This window comes from Paramormyrops kingsleyae, chromosome 13 (assembly GCF_048594095.1).
Source record: "Paramormyrops kingsleyae isolate MSU_618 chromosome 13, PKINGS_0.4, whole genome shotgun sequence".
Taxonomy (NCBI): domain Eukaryota; kingdom Metazoa; phylum Chordata; class Actinopteri; order Osteoglossiformes; family Mormyridae; genus Paramormyrops; species Paramormyrops kingsleyae.
In genome coordinates, this window is record NC_132809.1 from 9,046,672 (window position 1) to 9,065,425 (window position 18,754).

At 44.4% G+C, this 18,754-nt stretch overlaps 1 protein-coding gene across 1 annotated transcript; it reads right to left on the reverse strand.

The window, feature by feature from the left end:
* Positions 1–1,570: 1,570 nt before the first annotated feature.
* LOC111848194 (collagen and calcium-binding EGF domain-containing protein 1-like) lies at positions 1,571–16,750 on the reverse strand. The gene is made up of 11 exons (XM_023820008.2): positions 16,083–16,750; positions 13,949–14,029; positions 5,722–5,774; positions 5,262–5,396; positions 3,869–4,006; positions 3,566–3,699; positions 3,013–3,124; positions 2,778–2,917; positions 2,556–2,591; positions 2,325–2,360; positions 1,571–2,237 (listed from the first exon to the last, which is right to left on the reverse strand). The coding sequence occupies exons 1-11, from the start codon at positions 16,217–16,219 to the stop codon at positions 2,052–2,054; spliced, it is 1,188 nt and encodes a 395-aa protein (XP_023675776.1). The 5' UTR covers positions 16,220–16,750; the 3' UTR covers positions 1,571–2,051.
* Positions 16,751–18,754: the final 2,004 nt, after the last annotated feature.

The window sequence follows — 18,754 nt, forward strand, 5'->3', positions numbered from 1 at the left end:
TGACACCTACAGGCAAAGTGGAAAAACTGACCCAGTATAACCAGCAAAGGGAGGTAACATCTTACTCAAGTGAAACGTATCACTCCCTTACTCACTTCCCGCCACTACTGAATGTGGGGCAGTATGGTATGATGAGTGATCGGGCCGGAATTACTCTGGTGCAACATGTGCTTCCACTGGCCTGATATGGGCACCTGGCTTAAAAGGTGACTTTATAATTAACATGAACTACTGATTCTCTGATAAGATCCCTGATTTGCTTCTTAACCTGAAAATTTGTTTTCAGATTTTATTATCTTAGTCATATTTTTCGGCAATGATTCCCTGGCATGTGGTTCAAACAGACACGCTTTTGCTGTGGTTTTGGGCATAATTTACGACACTTGACACTGTTCCTGAGATAGTTCCTGTTCCTGAGATAGGGTTATAAAGCGCAGCACATCCAGCCATCCGTACATCCATACATTTCACACGGATGTGATTTAAAGTATTTTACAGAGATCAAATAATATTATACAGTAATAATGACAGGTGAAATCAACCCACAAGGTTCCCCGTTGGCTATGGAGATTGAACCGACAACTTTCGCATTATAAGGCCGCAGGCGACAGCATAAACTACGTACTGTACCACCATGCCACTGTACTAAGCACTTGTAACATTTACGTAACTTATGCATTTATTCTGTCTGCAATTCATTGTCAAACCAACTCCCTGGCTGTGTTTATGGCCACAGTATTGCCTTATTTTTAACGATTACATCTTTCATACAGCTCCATCAGCAGCGTTTATTCTGCGGCGGAAAGAAACACCGCTCTCGTTTTACAGGCTTTCCGACTCATTTGGTCGATCTATCATTCATCCATTTATTTGGGCTTCTTAAATATCGCGGGTTTGCACACTAAGTGAGACTATGCAAGTCTGTCTTGAATGTACCTTGATTAATTAAAACTGAACTGCGTTCGTGGAACGACGTGAGGCTAAGTTTAGAGATGGAGGTAGGTTGAGTCTGACTTTTTCAGGAAAGTCTACCTTTTTTTAGCTACTTTCATGGAATACCCCCCTGGTCAAACAGATGGTCTTCCACATATTTATTTATTTAGTGTCTTCATTTTATTAGCAAATTTGAAACTATTTACATGTTTGGCAATATTTATCATTTTTGATTAGCAGATGCTGTCATTTGTCATGGTCTATTTCCATTTTGGCTGTGCTCACATTAAGATTATGGGAGGAAAAACAAAACGGGAAAATGCAAATGTCATTAGATAAAGACACTGGCGTCCTCCTTTACTGGAGGCTCCACGGATCGAAGCGTGATGACCTCTGAGGGACACTGTCTCTGTACGTGTCCACTAACCCTTTTAAGCATCTCCACTTGTTTATTTATAATTTGGCGCTGAATGGCCAAATATAACAGGGAAAAAACCCAGGTAAAGTGACAGCCAGTGGGGGCAGGGGGACAACAGGAGTAACATGGGCCAATAAGTAACTTAGGTTTCAAGGATAAGCTCACAGAATGGCACCTTAATAATAATAATAACATATATGCAAAAAAGGCAAATACAAATGAAGGATTATAACGGTGCTTCTTATTTCTGTGGAAATACTGTAATCCAGTCTTCCTGAGCCACAGTAATGGACTTTAAATACATACTAATGCAGAAATAGAGTGTTAATGTTGCATTAAAAAGGCATAATCCAAGACTTGGGTCTGATGCGCAGTGCCAGGGTATTTATACAGATCAGGAAAAAATGCCCCAGAATTCGTGATAATGGGATACAGACATGCGACTCGGCTCACGTGGCAATAGAACGTTCAGCTGGTCCTTGTTCACATGTGGTTACCAAAGATGGCAAAGGAACCGTTATTGTTCCTCTACAGTCTCTCTCTGTGACCTGGCAATGATAAACTAGTGCAAAAGGTCCTCTAATCATAAGCATTTAAAATCATCAATATTGGACCATAATCCATTCACAGAGGTAATGTATAAGGAAAAGTCATTTTGGCCTTGTTTTCAGGGTGCTCAGGATTATCTTGACCCCCAATGTCAAGAGTTATGCATGAGCTCCTCTTGACCCGATTCCCACTCTTCAAGACCAGAGTTGTTCTCCGGAGGTTCTGTGTCCAGAATGATGTCTCGGCGCCTCCCAAACACCTGCTCCTGTAGCTCGATGAGGTCATTGCGGATGTCTGCCATCATCAACAGAAGGAAGTCAAAAGAGCCTGGAGGACCCTGGGGAGAGAGATGGTACGGCAGGCGGTGAGTCAGCCCATTACGGAGAAGAGCGTCAAAGCAAAAAGAGGTTCTGGTTGCTCTTACCGCTGGCCCAGGCGGTCCAGGGGAACCCCTGTCTCCCTGTGTTCAGGACAGAGACATACTGGTAAAAACACGTGGAATTCAGAAGCCATGCTCTGCTTATAGGGAAAGGCACCCTGAATCAGCTGGGAAGCAGCCACAAAGGCCTGTCTGCAACTCACACATCCCATCTCACAAGAAGAGAAATATCAGAGCTCACCAACCCAAGTAATCAACGAGGGAAAATCCAGTTACCTTCTGTCCATCTCTTCCTGGAGCACCAGGAGGCCCCTACAGGGACAAAGAGAAGCGGTCAAATGATTGGACACCTTGCTATCCTTGTGAGGGCTCAGAATCAACAGCATTTGACACCTTTCTGGATGATTAAAAGGCTTGACTGGACCGAGAAACATAGATTAGAGAGTGTATTAATGTTATCTGTAAAGACAGAAGACGAGGACTCTGTGGGAGTCTCACCACCGGGCCCCTGCGGCCTCTCTTGATGTGATCCAGATTTGGCGTTGGTCCCATGGGGCCCAAGCTCCCACGTGGCCCCTGAGGGCCAGGGGGGCCTCTGGCTCCTGGCTCCCCTTTCTCCCCAGGCTGACCCTGTACCCCTGAGACCCCAAGAGTGAGGTCAGAGCAGCAGAGGCCTTTGTGTCTGAGGTTTACGCACATGCAAAGGGAGCATACACAAGCCGGACACACACACCATGGATGCCAGGGGGGCCGGGAGCTCCAGGGGGGCCGCGGAGGGCAGAGACGTTGGGCTCTTTCAGTCTGTGGGGCAGTTTGTCAGCACTGCCCTGGCCAGGTGGGAGTATCTTGAACAAACAGACACACTGATACAGTTCATTCCTGCCCTGAGACGCCCCCTCCCTGTCTAACAGCACCAGACACATGTGAGCTTCATACTCCTCATTCTTCAGTTATTTATTTAACAGTTGTTTTCATCCAAAGCAAAATACATTTTTGACAAAGCAGGGTTAGTCAGTCCCTGGAACAATTGGGGGTTAAGGGTCTCGTTCAGTGTCTCAATGGTGAAATCACTAGGCTAACCTGCTGAGTCACACACTACCCAAATAAAACAATGCTTTTTTTAGTATCTATATTCTCTTTTTGACCATAATTATTAAGGATTAAGACAGAAGGACCTGTATCTCTGTGTGAAAGACCAATGGCATATAAACTGTTTTCACAGCTCAGCTGTCCCACACGCCCCCTTGTGGGAGTCATGTGTAAACGCAGAGTGCGGGTGGCCACACCTGCCCACTGGATGCAGAGTCGCCGAGCTTCAGCCTGAGCTCGGCCAGGCTCTCCTTCATGCCGGCCACGTCCTGGCAGGTCAGCGAGCAGGAACCGCTCGTCATCAGCCTCTCGGACTTCCCCGGGGAGCTCACTGGGCGCCAAATCCACGCACACGCACACAGAAGGGGAAGCGTGAGACACACTCCTTTACGTGCAGAGGAAAAAAAAAAAAAAAAAAAAGACATACAAATATAGCGTCCCGCACAAATAAGGAGCCAGGTAGGCAGGCTGCGGCGCGTGTGGGCGGCTGTGGGGCTCACAGGTGTGGCTAGGCATGCAGGAGCGCTGGTCGGGGCCCAGGGTGTACCCACTGCGGCAGCGGCACTGGAAGCTGCCTGGCGTGTTTTCACAGGCCTGCTCACACACGGTGCCGCCAGACTCCTCACACTCGTCCACGTCTGTGCCAGAGAGACAGACTGGGTCAGGTGACTTGGCTGCTGTATTAATAATGCCTGCGCCACAGTGCCGGGACTTACTGGGGGTAACAAACAGAGTTGGGCCTAAAATGCGCAGGGATTTATGGAATACATGAATGAAATGATGCATTATTTGCAGTTTGCACAAGTACAGGTGCATTGCAATGCTTCTTGCTGCATATCCCATGATGCACTCCTTTGAGACATACACACACATACATTATATGAATAAATGTATTGGGACACCTGGTCATTACACTCACGGGAAGATTTATGACACCCCATTCTAAATCCATAGGCATCAATATTGAGTTAGCCCCCCCTTTTCTTGAGAAGCCTTTCCACAAGATTTGGGAGTGTGGGAATTTTTGCCCATTAATCCAGAAGTGCATTTGTGAGGTCAGATACTGATGTTGGATGTGAAGGTCTGGCTCGCAATCTCCGTTCTAGTTCATCCCAAAGGTGTTTGATGGGGTTGAGGTCAGGGCTCTGTGTGGGCCAGTCAAGTTCTTCCACACCAAACTCACCCAACCATGTGTTTATAGAACTTGCTTTGTGCACTGGGGGACAGTCATGCTGGAACAGAAAAGGGCCTTCCCCACACTGCTCCCACAAAGTTAGAAGCGTGGAATTGGCCAAAATATCTTGGTATGCATATCATATGCAAGTCTTGGTATGCAGCTCTTCTGGATGAATGGGCAAAAATTCCCTAAAACACACTCCAAAATCTTGTGGAAAGCCTTCCCAGCGGAATGGCAGCTGTTGTACATGCAAAGGGGGGACCAGCTCCACATTGCTGCCTGTGGATTTACAATGGGGTGTCATAAAAGTTCCTGTAGGTGTAATGGCCAGGTCTCCCAGTACTTTTGTCTGCATAGTGTATATGAGAGTGAAACCTGGGATCTAACCATAGGATCAGGCCATTTAGCCAGTACCCCTGAAGCATTCTGGGAGATTAAAAGCCTTGCTCAAGGAACCAGGGGAGGGGATTTAACTGCTGAGCCACACCTAACGGCACAAAGGCAGCCTCCCCCACATCATAATTTTCCTGTATTCTCTCCTTCACTGCCTTGTTCGACAGGAACAGGAAGTGACGGAATAACCAATGGCAATTAAACTGACTGGTGATTGGATGTGTCTGGTATCCAGGGCAACGGTGAATCATTCATTTCCCCAGTACATAATACATTGCTGTGTACACAATGAGCTAAGTGAGGGGCAGTGGAGGAAGACAGACCAAGGCAGTACGGGTGCTGGTGGCGGCGATGTCTCTCCCTGTCGAAGCGGAACCCTGGGTAGCAGGTGCAGATCACTCGTCCAAAGTTGTCTGTGCATTGCTGCTCACAGGGAGACCCTGCACACACATCCACACCTGGGGCGAATGCATGGTCAGATCAGTCACCAGCGTGCAGCTCTTTAGACTGTCCAAACTGCAAAATTAGTCTCTGATCTTCATCCACAACCTTTGGCTGCTTTACTGCCCTCTTGTGGTAATGGATGATATGACCACACTGGAATTCAATATGTTTTTTTGCTCTGTAGATCCACAATACACTGGTTTTCCATACTTTAAGAAAAGCTGAGATGCACACAGCTTTATCCACTGAGATCACATGCTTCTGTGTCTACCTTGAGAGATAAGCTCACTGCTTTGATAAATATGGTGCATTTCAAATCTGCTGTATTTGTTTACCTACTTTCGGGTATGCACTGGCCCATCACAAACCTGTACCCTTCACAGCATTTCCTCCTGAAATAAAGAGACAGGCTGTCAATCAGCATTCAGCATTGGCCAAGCAAATCACTCAGGCATGAAGCTTGAGCAGACTATTAAAAGTCAACCAAGAAATCCACATTAGTCATGGGATTTGGGAAAAAAAAATGTTCTGAAGGCATTCATTGAATAAACTAATAATGTTTGTATAAATTTGCCATGTGCTTCAGTAACAAAAACCATGGTTCTTTTTCTGGCTGCCTCGAAGGTGAGACCAGTTCTTCTGCTGCTGTGGTTTACTGTGTAATGCAGGTTAAAGCTGCTTCACAATCAACCATCCATCTCCCTCCCTTTCTCTTTCTCCATATAGCATGGCTCAAATAAGGAACAGGTGTGTAAGGACCCCAGCAAGACCAGAGTGTTTCACATACACAATCGATTCTTCTTAATGATACAAGAGCAAGTTCACTCCTGGCACTCCAAGCCCAAACTCCTTGGTGCTCAGAAACACAACTTTTCAGATGTTGCCAGGTAAATCTGGTTTGTGAGCCATGGGGTGAAGAGTTTAACAGCGACTTCTGACCTCTGAGGTGAGAACGGCATGTAATTCTGTTGACAACCTACCGGTTCTCTATTGAAGCAGGGCAAGACAAGCAAGTGCTGTTTTTCGTTTATTTGTCTGTTCCCCTACATCATTGCTCTGGAAGTGATAAAGTGATGAATTATGTTGCTGGCCCAATTCCTGTCATTTGTTTTCACACGACAAGCTTCTTCAAACCAGGCTTTGTTTATGTTGCTATAGACTAGGTTGTGTTATCACAACCAGATGGGTCTTTGGCACTGCCCGCACCAGCACAGCAGTCTCTCTAGATCCAGGTGACTGTCCTCTGTCTCCTTGCCACAGCAACCTGCCAGGGGTAAAGTGGAGTGGCGGGTGGGGGGGGGGTTTAACGGCAGTGTGGCCAAGGTAAGCAGAGCAGTGGTACCGGATGAAAATCTGAGACATGATCCAGTGGTCAGATCCCCTTACAGGCTAGATTACATGTTTTAGTGGGAGGCCCCCATGCGGGGCGGGGGGGGTGGGGGGGGGGCAGCCTCCCCCACCCTTTACTGTATTTTGCTTCTGATGATAAGATTTTCCTTCATGTATGCCAGGAACAGACAAAGACAGGACATGCATACATTGCAGCCCAAAAATCCTAAAGGCTGCATAGTCAACTAAGGATGTGTCAATTCAAGATGATGCTGCACAGATAGTCCTGTGGGGGGCGCTTCTGGAGTATGGGGTGCTGGGCTGGTTATAATGCTGGCATTGCTGCTACTCAGACTTGGTCCCAGTGGGTGTTACACTCCGCCAGGGCTGCCCTTTGGTTGGTTCAGTGACCTCAGGATCATGTCACTGCTTTTCAGTCCTGTTGGTGTCATCAAGCTGTGACCTCCAGCGTGCACTGGGGATCAGTACCTATGAGTCGGAGGTCATGGTTTTCAAATGGAATAAGGTGGATCGCCTTCTTCAGGTTGGGGGTGTGTTACTGCCTCAAGCAGAGGAGATTAAGTATCTCTGGGTCTTGTTTACGAGTGAGAGAAGAATGAAGAGGGTGAGATTGGCAGCGGATCGGGTCAGCGTCAGCAATTATGTGGGTGTTGTCCCATCCTGTTGTGGTGAAGAGCGAGTGGAGCTGAAAGACAAAGCTATCAATTTACCAGTGACTTTATGTTCCTACTCTCACCTGTGGTCACAAATTTTGGATGAACGTAGATACGAGCAACTTCCTTCACAGGGTGTCTGGGCTCAGCCTTACAGATAGGGTGAGGAGATCGGGCCTTAGGAGGCACTGAAAGTAGAGCTGCTGCTCCGACACATCAAAGGGAGCTAGCTGAGGTGGTTCGAACATCTGGCTAGGATGCCTCCTGGCCACCTCCCTGGGGAGGTGCTGCAGGCATGTGCAACCAGGAGGAGGCCCCGAGGCAGACCCAGGACATGTTGGAGAGATTACATCTCTTGGCTAGGCTGCAAATGCCTTGGTATTCCTCCAGAGGAGGTGACTGGGGAGAGGGAGGTCTAGGCATCTCTACTTAGACTGCTGCCCCCGCAACCCAGACCCAGATAAGTGGAGGAGAGTGGATGGATGGATGGTTGGACTTAACAGGAAAAAAGTATCCACAATTTTTAGAAGAGTATTTCATGGAAAAGAAAATGCAAGCATTTTCTACACGATCTTATCTGAAGCTGATCTTAGCTAGAAATATGCTTGGCTGGATGCTTATCCATCATTTATTGGTATGAGTTCACCCAGAGCATGTCTTTGGACTGTGGGGGGACCTAGAGGAAATCCACAGTGACACAGAAAACATTGCAAACTCCTCACACAAGGAAAAGAACAGGAATCAAACACATGACCCTGGAGATGCAAAGTCATAGTGATGATCATGCAAGATGGATGCATGGATCAATACTAATGCTAAATGGCTTCAAATTTAACCTTCACACTGAGAGAAAGACCTTGAATAGAGCCAAACACTGAGAGGAGAGTTGATGACACTCAGCAAATGGTCAGTGTTTTCTCTGAAGAATATTATACAACCAGTAGAAAGGGGAACAGGTAAACCGAATTCAAAAGGTCAAAGTTTCCAAGACCCGTTTCCCTGAAACTGAATAGAGCCAGTTTTGTGGCCTGTCCCCACAAGCCCTTTCTGACTCCCCCGCAGGCCACACCCCCGTTGGCCCTACTGTTTGCCGCAGGTGCTTCCCCTGATGTTACAGTAGTCAGACTAAGGTCACGCTTTCTGACACTTGACCTTTGCAATGCATGCTGGGATATGCCCCTCATCTGCCAGCAGAGACACAGACCGCCCAGGTTCTCTTTGTTTTTGATCAGGAAGAGAGTGAAGGAACACATTTCAAGGTTTAAGCTACTGTGTTACACTTTCTCATACTGTTGAGGAACATGTGTTGCGGCTCAGCAGGCTAAGCCTTTGTGCCTTTGATCGGGAGGTTGCCCATCCGAGCCCCGGTCTCGGCATAATCGTCTCATGTCTGTGGGCCCTTGAGCAAGGCCCTTAATCCCCAGCTCCCTGGGCACTGCAAGGTGGCTGATCCTTCACTGTGACCCCCAAGCTTGCTCTCACCTCTATGGTGAAAAAAGCAGCAAAGAGAATTTCCCCATGGGGATAAACAAAGTATCACTATTCTGTGTCCATAGGAGGAAATGAACCACAGCAGTCCTTCCTAAGGAATGTTTTCCTTCAAATGTCACTGAGGTTTCCACCTCTGCACCCATAGGTAATAGCCTGACACAATGGGAAGTGCTCCAGGCCCAAAGCCTGAAAGTGATTCAGCTGAAATGTCACCCTCTATTTCAGGGGGAAATTTAATCCCTGTTCCTTCCATCTTCGGCACTTTTTTTTTTTTTGTTTAAACAAGAACAAGAAACCTGGCTTATCCGGTTCCCCGAACTTCAAACAACATGCTGATTAAAGATTAAAACCTAAAATTTATTTTGCTAACAGCTGTTTGTCATTATATTACTATCAACATTGTATCAATCTCATGAAACTATTCTGGAAAGAGGAAAGTAATAAAGAAAATCACTCAGATTCATTTTATTTCAAAGAAACAAAGGCCAAATGTTTAAATAAGTAAAAACTTGTGCAAATTTTAACTTACCTAAAAACACATACTTGAAATGCTTCATGGTGTGAACGACTACAGGCATTGAACCAGCTGTGAAATGAGCCGATTGCTTGACAGTGGGGTACTTGCTGAAGCCTGATTGGTGCAGGATTCTGTCTAAATGTCACCGCAGCTCTCTGTGTCACTGGACTGGCTGTCCCTCTCTCACAGGTACGATGGTCCATGTTACGATATTTTGACTTTATGATGGGTAAATGTGTTTCAGGTTTCAGTACATTATTCAATAAATTACATGACATATTCGACACTTTATTATAAAATAAGCTTTGTGTTAATGATTTTACCCAACTGTAGGCTAATGTAAGCATTCTAAGCATGTTTAAGGCAGGCTAGGTTATGATGTGTTACTGTAGGTTAGGTGTGCTGTATTAAAATGCATTTTGACCTTATGATATTTTTGCCTTGCGACAGGTTTATGTGAACACAACCCCATCGTAACCTGGGGAGAGGCTGTATTTTATATTTTAGTTTCAGATCATGTTTTAGTAATTTTATTGCTAGGGATAGACCGAAAGTTAGACATATTTTATGTCTGAGTTTTAGAGAATCCTGCATGAATATACAGTGCACATTATGCACTAGTGTCCTGAAAATGGTCAACATGTTCTAGGTATAATTAATGGTAAGGACTGAAGATTAAAGAAACAAATCATTACTAAGCAGTATTTGAAAATGGTAAAAGAAAGTAGCTATTTGATGCTTGTTTGTATTTCAGTTAGTTTCGGAACCAATATTTATCATTTTCATTTAGTTGTAGTTTTTAATTTAGTAGTCTTATTTAATTTACTATCAGTCTCCAAAAATGTTTTCTAACAGTTTTTGTTAACAATAATATCCCAAAGGAAGCATGTTCGCTCGCATTTGTGACTACAAATTATCCAATGTAAATGTGGGCCTGAACACTCTGAAAGCCCACGTGCCTGAACACTCTGAAAGCCCGCGTGCCTGAACACTCTGAAAGCCTTGGCACCTCTCGGGTACCTGACGCCTTGTCGCCGAAACGCCTTAAGCTGTCGTCTGAAGGCCCTTCTGCCTAATCCCCTGTATTCTGAATGCCCCAGGCTAGCTAAAGCCCCCAGTTACCCTCAGCCCTGCAGCCTGAGTGCCCCCGACATTAAATAATGCCCTTAGCTATACATTATTAAATTGAATCTTGTGCATCTGGTTCCCATTGCCTTTGCCACAGCATGACCAATGACATCAAAGCCTCCCCCTCCCTTTGTTTTTTGGGGATTTGTTTCCTGTAGATTTTCCCCCTTTTTTGTTCCCGGTTTATCAGATCGATTCAATCGCAGTGAGAACTGCATAACTCCCCCCCACCCCCGCCCCCCCACAATACGTTTAAAGCTTTTTTTTTTTTTTTAGATTGTGCTTTTGGGTTCATTAGCTCAAATCAGAGCTCTGTTTCCCAATGGGTAAAATACCTGGCATGTCATCATGCTCTGGAAGCCGCCTCTCCCCCAACCAGCTCTCTCTGCCCATCGCCCACCTCTGGAACTCCCCACTGAGCATGTGCAGAAGAAGAACCAATTTAGAGGCTGTAATCCCACCTGCTCTCACTAGGGGTGGCAAGATTGGTACACTAGCATAAAACTATATGATGTGATCGCCTCAATTTGGAATGAACTCGGGATGTATTATTTTTAACTTGCTTTAAATTGTTTCTGTATCTGTACCATATGGAATTGCAAAGCAACATATTCTTTTGCATGGCATCATATCGTGTCGACTCGCATTGTGTTGAATCAAATTGTGTCGAATCGCACTGCATCACAATAGGGATGAATAGTATCATATCGCAATAGTGGCAGCTTCATGTATCTTTAACGTATCTGATCGTTGGCAACACGTCAGTTGTGTATCGCATCGCCGCAGAGATGGAGATGCACATTCCTGTTTCTGTATCTTTCCTCCAGTGGTCTTTCACTGGCCGCCTCGTGTGGTTCAGCATTATCAAGCTGTTCCATTTTCCGCCCTCTTCCCCAATCCCACTCCGAGACTCGTACCAGGTCCCCCGCCCTCAGGAGCGAGGGGGAGGAAGCAGATACCAATGTGAATGCCAGAGACTTGGAACAATCTCTGGCCCCCACCAGAGGCTGAACAAGCTCCTTGCCACTCTCTCTAGCTGTCATGTCCCTGTGAGAGACAGTTTGCGGGAAATGCTCGGGTGACAAATCCATCTGTGCAAACGGCTTGAATAATGCCTCACTGTAAAAGACCGAACAAGCAAACAATTAGATAAACACGCTGAGCCCCCGCCGGCAGCCTGTGAGCCTCGTCACTGATATCAGCAGGCAGCAGGTGCACCGGCAGATGGCCTAATGTTACGCCGCGGCAGGGCGAAAGCAGCGGTCGGCACACTGGAGAAAGGCCGGCATTTCACAGACGTCCCACGTCGCCTCCGAGCAGCGAGTCTCCGGCATGAACCTGAAGACACACGCAGGCCTCACGCACGGAGCCACCATAAACATCACACTGGGTAACTAAAGAAAATGTCACCTGACATACAGCTTTACTAAATCATACATAGCACATAAAAATTCCAGGCCAAACTCTGGCCTGTGGCTGGAACGCACAGTAAGTAATATAATCTGGAACACACAGTGAATAATATAAATATTATCGAACGTTCTGCCCAGTTTACAGTCAATACACACATCCTGGAGTGACTGGATTAATTCACATCAGGGGAGAGATATGTAATTTGCGTGATAGATGACAAATTCAGCAACCCCTACAGCAAGAACACACGCACGCACACAGACAGACACACACACACGCACGCACACAGACACACACAGACAGACAAGTTCATAAACAAAAAAAAAAAGCATAAAACACAATTCTTCATGCTTCTCCAAGAACAAAGCATCATGTGAGGGCCCCCAACTGGGAATCCACGAGCACAAGAATCCGGGGTATGGGGGAGGGGAAGAACCATTTTAAGATTTCGGAAAATCTTAGAGTCTTGGAAATGATGCTGAAAAACATTTTCTGAGGAACATTTCTACCGTCTCAGGGGGAGAGCAAGATTTGCAACTCCGCTCCAGCCAAGCTGCACACTAGAGCCCGCATGTTTTGGTTTGGAATTTCAGGGCTGCCTAGCTCAAGGGGGGGGGGGGGCTCTCACCATTCCTGGAATACTTCCTTCTCTTCTGGGGTGCCCCGGTGTCACTGTACTACAAAAAAACTGACAGTCCAAAAAACACAAGCTTTCCCATCTCTACCAAAAATGAACCGGGGCTAAGGAAGAGTAAAGGACCAAGGAGGTATTTCAACACTGGACTCATCTGCCTTGCATCACGACGTCCCTTGGGACATACACTTTTGGGGGGGGGATGTGACACCAGAGGAATTGCTGCACTCACAGTAACCAAACAGGTGAGGCTGGGGCATTTACTGGAGTGACATGGAATTCCATTGTGGGGTTTCAGCCTGCACACTATTGAACAGCAGCTGCTAGGAGGTCAAGCGTGGTGATAAACCCCAGAAGATGTTTCAGGTTTTCTATAAAATAACCTTCTATGGCCTTGCTTCTTTTTCTTGGAGTAACCACATGTGGTAAAACAATAAACACAACAGTGACTCAAGACACAATTCAAGATACTGGAGGAATCACATATATACGGGCCAAACCACAAAAACACTCATCTCTGGATTTGCCAGCTAATCTCACCAAACCACTGTATGACTTTTGTATTAATTTACTGCCTCGCTTCTGATGTGGCACCGCACGGGCCAAGCTGCTCTCTTGAGCATTTCTCAATATTCCTGCCCTTGAGTAAAGAGCTGTGGGGATGGTTTCAAGGAACCACAAGTGAACCCGAGCAGCGACGACCGTGAGGAGGGAGTTTATGTGTGAGTGTTGCTGCAGCAAATGCCTTTTACAAACACAGCTGAAAACAGTTACCATCGCGGCTCCCCAGGTCGGATTCTCTCGTCTTATCCTTGTACGCTTTTCCCTACCATTCACAGTGAGGAGAGGCTCATCTGAGGTGAGGGCTGTTCGACCCACACAAAGCAGGGGATCCAGACGGAAAATATCGGGCTGTTTTTCTTGGAACGGCACACAGGCACCATGGGCTCAGCAGGAAATGAGGATGGCGAGGACAGCCCCCCCCCCCCCCCCCCAAAAAAATGAACTACCAGTAAGAGGAAGGAAACCCACAATCCATGTCATAGGGCTTCACTTGTCACCTTCCCAGCTGCTGTACCATGACCCCTAGGTCAGGGCTTGAGGGAGAGGACACCATGGAGCACTCAGATTATCAAACAGCCAAAGTACCCACGATGACAAAGCATTCACGGCCACTGTCATCACTTTAAACTGCATTCATTGCTTGCATACTAGCATGAACGTCCCACACAAAAGGGTACAACAGGCATGACAGAGCCTGTGCGATTTAATTGCAGAAATCACATGTGAAGGCATGTCACAAACTCAATTAAAATACATTCAAATTAGTTTGACCCAGAACTAAACAACCAATAGCAATGAACCACGATGGCGTCTTACCGAAAACAAGTGAGGGACTGGCCATTCGGTCCATGGCACGGATACTCCACAGTAACTATTTTGTTCTCTGGACACTCATCCCTTTGTGGCAAAAGAAAGAAATGGAAAATCGATTGGATACAAAGTACTGTGCAAAAGTCTTAGGCAGTCAAAGAAATTATGTTTAAATGATCTTTATGTTGCTGTAAAACTATGGTATTATGTCTGTAAATGTGAGTCAGCTTATCTGATTCAAAACTTCTCCTAAAGTCACTGTAGTATTTGCAGCAACCAGCCAACACACCCATGGATTATTTGACTTGACCACCCACCCCCACCTTGTTTGGCTAATCAAGTTATTTAAGTAATTAAGTTCATTAATAATTGAGCTGGTGGTGACGGCTGAGGTGCCCCTGGGGGGAGGTTTGAGAACTGAAAGGGTGGTGATCCAGTCATCCAGCAAGATATCGGTAAGTTGTTGGAGAATAAAAGATATTTTTCTTCATATTTTATTGTGTTTTATCTATGTCGCCTAGTAAATTGCTGAGTACTACAATCTCAAATAAGAAAAGAAAGAACCCACTTTGAAGTCAATGTAACAAAAAAGGTGTGTATTACATAACAAGTTCTCCTCTTCCCCTTAAAGCTCTTTAGCCCTTTCCATTTTCATTCAATTAATAGGACACAAGGCTTATAGGTGGAGGTGGCAGTGTCACAGTCAGGATAAAGCTCCCATGAGATCATCATAGTAACTTCGGCTATTGCAGCTTTCCCTGCTATTTTTAAATGCATAACCTCACAATCTCTTTAAATGTAAGTTATTAAAGTTTGCATTCTAAGGCATACATTTGGAAATGTAAAATGGGTTTACGCATTTTACATTAATAAAAATACCACAACAGGTATATATCAATTAAAGATAAATATTGAATGGTTGCACATATCTACCCATAGATAGATATCTATGCACCAGAATTGGAGCACAACAGCAATAAAACATAGCCTGTCACCTATGTGGCCGGCCCGGATGCAGGGCTCCTTCCCCAATCATAAAATTGTTTTATATATAAGCATATATGTCTCGTGACTACTATTATGTCCCAGCACATATTGATGCAATCAAATGAATTTGAATCATGTTACACTTACTCATTGTAGAAACATTTAAAAAGAAGTTGCATTCGAATTTGAATACTTTTTAAAAGTCTCGTATAGTTGTAAGTGTTTTCCAGTGTACTGACTGCATCACTTCACTCCACTGGCCCCCGGCAGGTGTAACCGCGAACCATGGCTATAAAGAACCTATTAATGTTTAAACATGTCGCCAGTTGTTTGTGATTTGTATTTATGCATATGCTAATTTTTCAATGGTCTGCCAAAAAGCAATTTTTTTTCTAATATTGATATTAATTTTCAGTTTTTGGTTTCACTCCGTCTGAAAGAACGACTGTAAATGAAAACATCTCAGGGTACCGCAAGGTGCAAAAAAACAACGTGGCGGATGGATTAATTGAAAACAGGATAATTTAACTTCCAACTTGGAACTGGCATGAGACAGTGGAGCAAAGAAACCCATAACCACAGAGCAAAGGGAAAAGCACAGCGGATAGGAGCGGACAGACTGCCCGCGTATAGGGCGACCGCTCCGGAGCCGCACGCTTACAAACATGTATAACGCGGCGCTTTCCCTGTCACTGAGATACAGCCGTGGGTAACGTGCAGCGAAAACATCCATTTCAAGATTTTAAAACAGGTGGAAAGCAAATGAAAGTCTTGGATGCTCGTTTTGAATTTATAAACCTTCTCTCGATAGCCTTGATATTATACATTTGGCCACAAATTACACCACATTTGGCAAAAAAAATGTAACACCTAAGGCCGGCATTTTTGGCGAAAAATGTATAATGCTGTTGTTAAATAGGCTACTAGACTATATATAATAGGCCTATATTCGTACAATAAACGTGTAAATAAAATCGAAGTTGTATCTTTTCCACTTCGAAGGGACATGAGGCGGTAAATACATGCTTCTTAATTTCGTCATGTTCAGCTTCTCTGAATTAGAGTTTTTTTTTCCCCCAAATAATAAAAATATTCGCACAAAACATGGAGTAATTCGTAATTCACCAAAATCACGCTGGGAATTTAAACTTACCTCTCACGCTCCATTTTATCCCAGATTCTGATAGCAGCCACATTAATACAGCTCGGCATCAAAATCACGTAGATTATAGAAAACCGTAAAATCTTTACATTACACATTTTGCCTATTATGTTTTTATTATACTGCATCCCTGTTGTAACTTTCCCCTATTATACCTGTAAATTGACTGTTTGAAGTCACCGTGACGCTAAACTAGAACACACGCAGCTCGGGCGCTCCATTTTGCTTTTAAACCTACAATAAAAAGACTATGAGTGCCGTTATCTGTGTCTGTAATCGTTCCTTATCTAATAAGTATGGGATCGTATATATACTTGTGCATATCTAGAAGCTCTCACTAGTGCTTAGAGCGGTTTCGTTCACTAATCCTCAAGTCTTCGTTTTCAGTATGCAGCACTTGCGTACAGAAAAAATGAGCGTGAGTGTAAAATATCCCCGCATCCTCTGCTCGGGCTGAAATCGGAAAGCAGCCTTAAAACAGCCAACCCTGCTTATCTTTCCTCCACCACTACAGCTCCGAGTGAAACTTTCAGATCTGTCCAGCTTAACATTCCAAGAAATGAGTTTTCACTTTTTTGACAGAAGTCAATTTAATGGATTTTTTCTCTCTCCACCCACATATTACTCAACTTTAAAAAGTGATTAAGAAATGAAGCGATAAAGCAAAAAGGAACATAATACCGTTAAAACCACTAAGTAGGCTAATCTCTTTGGAAAAAACTTTCCACCAACATTTTCTTTAAAATCAACTGTTACAACAGAGGGAAACGATTTTCCAATGCAGAACTTAACGACTTCTGTTAAATTACTAAGTATTACCTGTCATCAATAACACATGCCGTCGGTGGACAAGGTATCGTAAAGATCGTAAAAAGCAAAATCGAGTTATAAAACTCAGATTACGTATACATCCAGCCGGCGCCATTCACCTGCATTATGGAGGAAATGTACTAAAGTTGGCTATGTACAAATAAAATAAAGATCTTACGTAATTAGGCTCAAAAGTATCTGGCAATCATAACACTATAACTGGCACATTATTTCCGTCACTCCACCACTAAAACGCGATTGCCAGTTTCATGCATTAAAATGTATCGTAGTCAATATAAAAACCTAAAGACAAGTTCGGTTGAAAATATAAATGTTGCTGGGACTAGAGTAATAAATAATAAATGTAAATCTTTACGATTGATTCGTTTATTTATTGATTCGCGAGCTACAGATGGGGAATAAATGGCCGCTGCGGAGTAACTGCGAGTTAATGGTCAGTATATGAGTGTGGGTTAAGGGTTACACGGCGTTTTGACTGCTACTACGCGCCGCCGACGCATGTTTTTAATCTCCCCTTCCCCCAACACACAGAAAAATCTAGTTATTTTCTCCTTTGTTTCATACCACAGTAAGAATATATTTCATGGATCTACGGGAAGGACTGATTGTTAGAATATCGATGTCTCACGACCACGCGACGCAGTGCTGTATACTTGCTACCCACAAAACAAATCCCTTCTGTAAACGTCACTTTTTACAAGAGTTAGGCTATTTCAGAAACTTATTCCCAGAGACTTCACCCTGCAGGGTCGTAATAATTAAATGTTCGTTCCTTCTCTTTGAACAATATGCCCCATCACTTAAATCGCTTTAGTGTTTAACGTTCGACCATATAACCCCTCCGCTGTACCTAGACTATGTCCTCCCGTGGGATCCATAAATAAAAAAAGACCAAGACTGTAGAACAAGAGCAGCACGTTTTTGGATTTTCTGAGAGAATTCCTCCTTGTTATAGATGCTTTGACGAAACGTGACACTGATAGAACACACTGGAACTGATACCTTTGTGAGCATTCTGTGGAATGCAAATACTGTGAAAGTACTTTTAATTAAACTTTCCAAATAAAAAATTATGCCATGATGTTTAAGTGGATAAGGCTGAGATCGTAGTGGAATATATTACACAACAGACCGATCCATATCTACTACAATATCAGGGCTGTCAACTTCGGTCAGCTGGTTGGCGTGAGATTTTCAATTTGAGAAAAGTCTGCATACACATTTAAATGTGTGTAACAGTTTTATTACCTTGTAAATAGTCTGTAGGGTTTGCAAACTACCCCAAGGCTTTTGATGTAACTAATTCTATGTTTAATATAATATACATTTGCCTTACGAGTCTGAAAGCGTGAGGGTCACGCCAGATGGCAGCCCTACAACATTAATTGTGTTCATTCCGCTTAAACTGTAGAAGCAGTCCAAAGTTGAGAACCAAAGACAAGTGTGACACAAAAATGTTTACTACATTCAGAGCACAAAAGCTGTGAAACGGAATTATCTTTGTAATAGTGTACTTTGTAATACAAGAATATTTAACGGCACCTCACGTTTTCCAGTTTTATTTGCAGTGATTCCTCTAAGGTTAGCTGTTCCCTCCTAAAGTGGTTTATGAGGCTGTTAGCGCGCTATGCCATGCTATGGTTTAGCCTATAGGTTCCAGTTGTGGGCAGAGGCCTTTGTGAAACTAATGGTGATTTACTGCCATTTATCACGGGTTTGAGTGCCGAGTCTGATGGAGAGCTGTAGGCCAATGCCGGCCAGAGTACTGTCAACTGGACAGGCCGTAGAATCAGATAGGAGAATTCTAGGGGATGTCCTCGAGCTAAAGCTAA